Genomic DNA, 4701 nt, shown 5'->3' on the forward strand with positions numbered 1-4701 from the left:
TTAAAATGGTAAACAACTGAACTAGCAATAAATTATCTAGCAAATAAAAATTATTCGGTGGAATTTGAAAACTAACTTTTTATTTAAATGAGTTGTTTTAGTTTGAGTGAGGAGTTAGAAAGCAATAAGTATAATAAAAAGGCAGCATATAGATTAAAATATTGTAAAATTATTACAAATGCAATGGTTCCTATCGATAATAAAAAGTAATTTATAAATAACTGCACTACACTTTACTTATATAAATGGGGTTTTATTATTTAAAAAAAAACTTTTATTACTGCAACACTGCATTGTTCTCTTTAAAAAATATAAAATAAAATGAATATAAGTTTAGCACTGCCAAGAGCACAACCACAACCAGGCCGCCAAGCAACTGCGAAATGGAAATAGTAACATTTCTGAAAAGCCAAAAAGCTTTTACATAAAAGTTAATTATTTTGCTGTAATAAACTAAAAAGTTACTACTTGGAGCCTCGGTAATTTTCTTTTTTTTTCGAGGGCCTCCAAACAATCCCCTGAGGGTCTTAGCGAGGTTAGTGTATGTTTCCTCTAGGCCTTTTTTAACGGCTGCATAATAAATATATCTATAAGAAAAAGTGGAATTCGGAATCCCGGGAGTATACTAAAAAAATATGGTCAAATCTATGCAAGCTTCATTAATTTCTTAGAATAATTTTATGTTATTTCTAAGTAAAACTCGTACTTTTTTCTATTTGTCCTTTTAAAAGGGTTGATTTCACGAATCTCGTTTCAGCCGAAGCCCTCAGTAACGCTCTTTTCGGCGTCAACTTGTTCAAACACAACTGCACGTGAACTTCAAAAGTGCTTGCCATCGGCGCCTGAGAGAGTGGAAAGTACCACGTGAGTATTCAAAGTAGATACGAATAGAAGGTCGAACGTTGGGAGTCAAGGACTGGATCTCCACCACGCAGCCACCAGGCGCCTGCACTTCGTACTTCTGGAGCTCAGTAGCTTTTAAAGATTTCATAAATGACGTGGATGGCATCATATAAGTCACGGTCCTGCAATCCTGGGCGCTAGAGCCCTGAAGATGTCAAGCGCTTACTAAAAGCCCAAGAGAACAACTGAGGGCGGGTATCCTTACCGACTGGGCGCACCAGTCTCCCACAAAAACTTCTTTATATTTTTGAGTTTCATAGAATTTTAAGAGAAACAAAGAAGCTACCGTTTTAAATACAATATTAAAAAAGATTATAGAACTGGCGCACAAAAAACCGTCTCCAAATAGCAAGTTCTTAAGCTTAGTAACACTGCAGGGAAACTCCTCGTCTATCAAAAGCCACTCAAAAGGCTTCGGTAGTTCAATCGGACTAATCTTTAGTGGGTATAAATTTACAGGGAAAAGTAATTCATATAAAACTAAACCTTTGGATCTTCAGCAGATTCTTCCCCGCCCTCATCTAGTCCGCCGCACACATCCATCGCAGGCACGAGCGCTGCTAACACTGTTAGCTGTTAGTAGCATTATTAAATAAGGTCAGCGCCTAAAAAAAGCTGCAGAAAAGATAGAGGAAATTACCCTCGGAGCCCCTTGCCTCTTTGAGCGTATTTTCATAATATCTTTAGGGCTATTCTTAGGTATCGCTGCACAAAGAAAGGTTTATAAAAGTGTATAAGCGCGACTTATTATTTTTCAATTAGTTAAAAAAGATTTTATTATAATTTTTTATAAGGTATTAAAATAATATATTTATATTTAATTATCTATTTTTACTATTTATTTATATTTTTTATACAAACCCAAATAACAATCCAGCAGGGCAGGAAGTTTCTTAGGGTTGTCCTTCTGGAGAAGTTTCTCTCGATCCTACAATTGTCAAAAATGCCCTCTATTTAGATAGTTTGCAGCTGGGCGTTACCTGCGAAGTAATTGGTTGATTTGCTCTAAGCTCGACTCTGACGGCATTTCTTTCGGCGTCTGTGTAGCGAGCCGAAGTTTAAGATCGGCACTGAAGCAAAATTAGTTACAATGAAACCCGAGCAGTCTTCATTAAGGCATTCATCACAGAAAGGCAAGCTATCCAACGCGAACACGCAGCGGCCAATCTGGTGGTGAAAAACAGCATCTGTGATGTGATTTTGGGTGGCGGTGTACACTTTGAGTGTGCAGGAAGCAAAAGTCTACACCAAAGAAAAAGGAGTGCATATGAAAAACGTGAAGCGTGGAATGCCGGCGCGGCGTTGAAAAGACCTCTGCGGAAAGACAGAAGACTTCGTTCCAAACGGGGGAGGCGTGGTCCTGCCCGCCAAACTCAATGACATTCCCAATGCTGGCCGTCTGGGCTTTCGTATTTGCGACGCGAATAATCACGTACGAGCGTGGGATCTGCAAGCACAGAGTGCCGTCGAAATAGAGTAAAGGAGAGGTGTGTGGGCCACGCTTCGTACCATGTAAAGCGGCCACAGTCTTAAATCAGTAGCAGAGAGGATCTTTATATTCAAAGCCCAGCGCCTGCTTTCGCTCTCGGGTAGCTAGCAAAGCACAGATTCCCAAAAAATATTAAAAAGTTGAGTTATACTGCGGTTTACAGTGGGAACAGGTAAAAACTCCTCTGAAAATGCCGAAGATTTACTCAGGGAGAGAAGATTATCAACGCTACAATTTTTTTTACTTAACTGTGTTTTATATAATAATTAATTATTACAAAGAAAAAAAATTTGCAACCAAAATAATATATATTTTTTAAACATAAATTTTATAAAGCAACCAAACTCGCAGATTTAAAAATTGCTAAAGGAGAGGTGAATTTACTGTATACAAGATAAATAGTTACTTGCTTACCAGGAGACTGCCAATTGTTTAAAACCTGTTCAGGGCAGGACGGAAAAAGATTCCTAGCAGAAGGGACGGAGAGGCATCCTCAGGAAAGCTGGCATTTTCCTCAAGATTATACCAACGCTCTTCAAGATTTTCGGTACTAAAACAAAATAACAATAGTTACTCGTTACAAAAGGCTCATCTTAAGTATAAAAATAAGCCTTTCTGTAGTCTTAAAACGAGAAAGACTGCTAACTTGTATATTTACGTGCCCTATAAAAGTTAGCGTGAAAGTAAATAGTCAGTAGTCAAGTAATGAACTTAATAAAAATACAATTAACTTTTGATATGACAAGTGCAGAGATTTTAAAAGTATATTATAAAACGTACCCAATAAATCTTCTTCAGAGTTAAAAACTAAAATTTTAAAGGTTTTAACGCTAAATTAAAGAGGCATTAAATTTAAGTAAAACGACGAAATAAGATATTACTTACGGAGGAATATTAAATAGAAATACTTCATTCCAATTAGTAAGGCGGTCTGAAGATTGCACCCTTGAAGAAACAATTATCTCGGTGGCAATTTCTATTATGCAGAAGTAACTTTTGTCTTCAAAAATGTTGATCTAAAAAGTTTAAATTTAAAAAGTTTAACTGAACTTAATCTTATGACAAAGTGTTTACGTTTAAATCTCGGGCACTCACAAGTTTTAAAAGTACGCAGTCTAAGTTTTAAAAAAAAGTTTTAGAGTGCAGAAAATTAAAGTTGACTTCCAGAGACATAAAAAGTAGTAACTAACAAACACGAATAGCAGTTACCATTTGCTAAAACATTTTTATTTAAAGCTTCCCCAAAGGAGTAACATATGTGAAGGCAGGAGGCTGCAATTTATTTGTATTAAAATATATTAGCAATACTGAAAACTGCTATTTTACAAATACTAGATTTGTCTTGCTTAGAAGGAACAGGGGCCTCAGAAACGGTTGGAGCCTTCTTAAAAGCAGCAGATATTCTTTTTTTGTAAAAGTTTGAAAATTTATCAGAACTTTTGTGGTTAATTTTAGTAGAGGTTAAGTCTCGACTGCAATCTTGGAGAACTACATTGTCCGAAGTGTTTTTTTCAGAAAAACACAAAGAAAAGCTTGAAATTTCTTGCTCATCCCTGCAGGTATATATAATATCCTACTTAAAGCTACCAGTCTGAGTATTGCTGTTAACGAAAAGTAACCCGTTTTGGCTTATCGCCTTTAATAGCAACTTATCAGAATTTCCCGCTTCAAATGTAAAAGATTTATTCCAATAAAAACTAGAATTATCTGCTTTTGTTCCTTTAGAGCTACAAAGTTTTTTTTCATTTACATAAATCACGACAAAAAGGAAATCTCCTAAACCAAAAATGTTAAAAAAAAAAGTAAAAAATACCTACAATTTACAATTCAAGCTAACTTGTTTAATATTATAGTTAATTTTTTTTATAAAGTTGCGCACTTACCAGTGTATGATGGAAAGAAGCCTTCGGCAATAGTGAAGCGAACATTGCTCACCATACGTGTTTAACTAGCACAGTAAAGTTCAATGGAATTCTTACTTGCTTCTAAACAGACTAGTTGCCGTCTCCCCCTTCTTTCCTAAAATGTACATAGTTTAAATTTTATTGGTAAAAAGTATTTGACAAACTAAATTTGATAATTTCACAATGCAACGCTGAAAGGGTTGGCTTGCGCGTACAATGGCAATAAACTTTATTTCTTTGTTCTCGTTGCAAACGCTTAATTTTAATAACTTGAGTGATTATTAGTCTTGTAATTAGTTTCTTAAGTAGTATATTCAGTTTATTATATTGGACACCATGCACCTTGTTAATTTTCATATTAAACGATAACTAACTATAAATATTTGAAAAGTTTTGGAGTTTATA

At 35.3% G+C, this 4701-nt stretch overlaps 1 protein-coding gene across 1 annotated transcript; it reads right to left on the minus strand.

Moving 5' to 3' along the window:
- Positions 1 to 277: 277 nt before the first annotated feature.
- LOC135121311 (uncharacterized) lies at positions 278 to 4388 on the minus strand. The gene is made up of 24 exons (XM_064045630.1): positions 4276 to 4388; positions 4012 to 4168; positions 3725 to 3945; positions 3602 to 3664; positions 3467 to 3507; positions 3278 to 3408; positions 3173 to 3222; positions 3004 to 3055; positions 2832 to 2942; positions 2733 to 2775; positions 2554 to 2640; positions 2413 to 2496; positions 2216 to 2350; positions 2001 to 2145; positions 1884 to 1942; positions 1765 to 1831; positions 1544 to 1608; positions 1390 to 1476; positions 1240 to 1339; positions 1109 to 1185; positions 902 to 1048; positions 707 to 842; positions 469 to 570; positions 278 to 417 (listed from the first exon to the last, which is right to left on the minus strand). The coding sequence occupies exons 1-24, from the start codon at positions 4328 to 4330 to the stop codon at positions 278 to 280; spliced, it is 2355 nt and encodes a 784-aa protein (XP_063901700.1). The 5' UTR covers positions 4331 to 4388.
- Between the last annotated feature and the right edge of the window lie 313 nt (positions 4389 to 4701).

Source organism: Zophobas morio, unplaced genomic scaffold (assembly GCF_036711695.1).
Source record: "Zophobas morio isolate AGI-343-1 ecotype UQ-CSIRO unplaced genomic scaffold, CSIRO_AGI_Zmor_V1 ptg000548l, whole genome shotgun sequence".
Taxonomy (NCBI): domain Eukaryota; kingdom Metazoa; phylum Arthropoda; class Insecta; order Coleoptera; family Tenebrionidae; genus Zophobas; species Zophobas morio.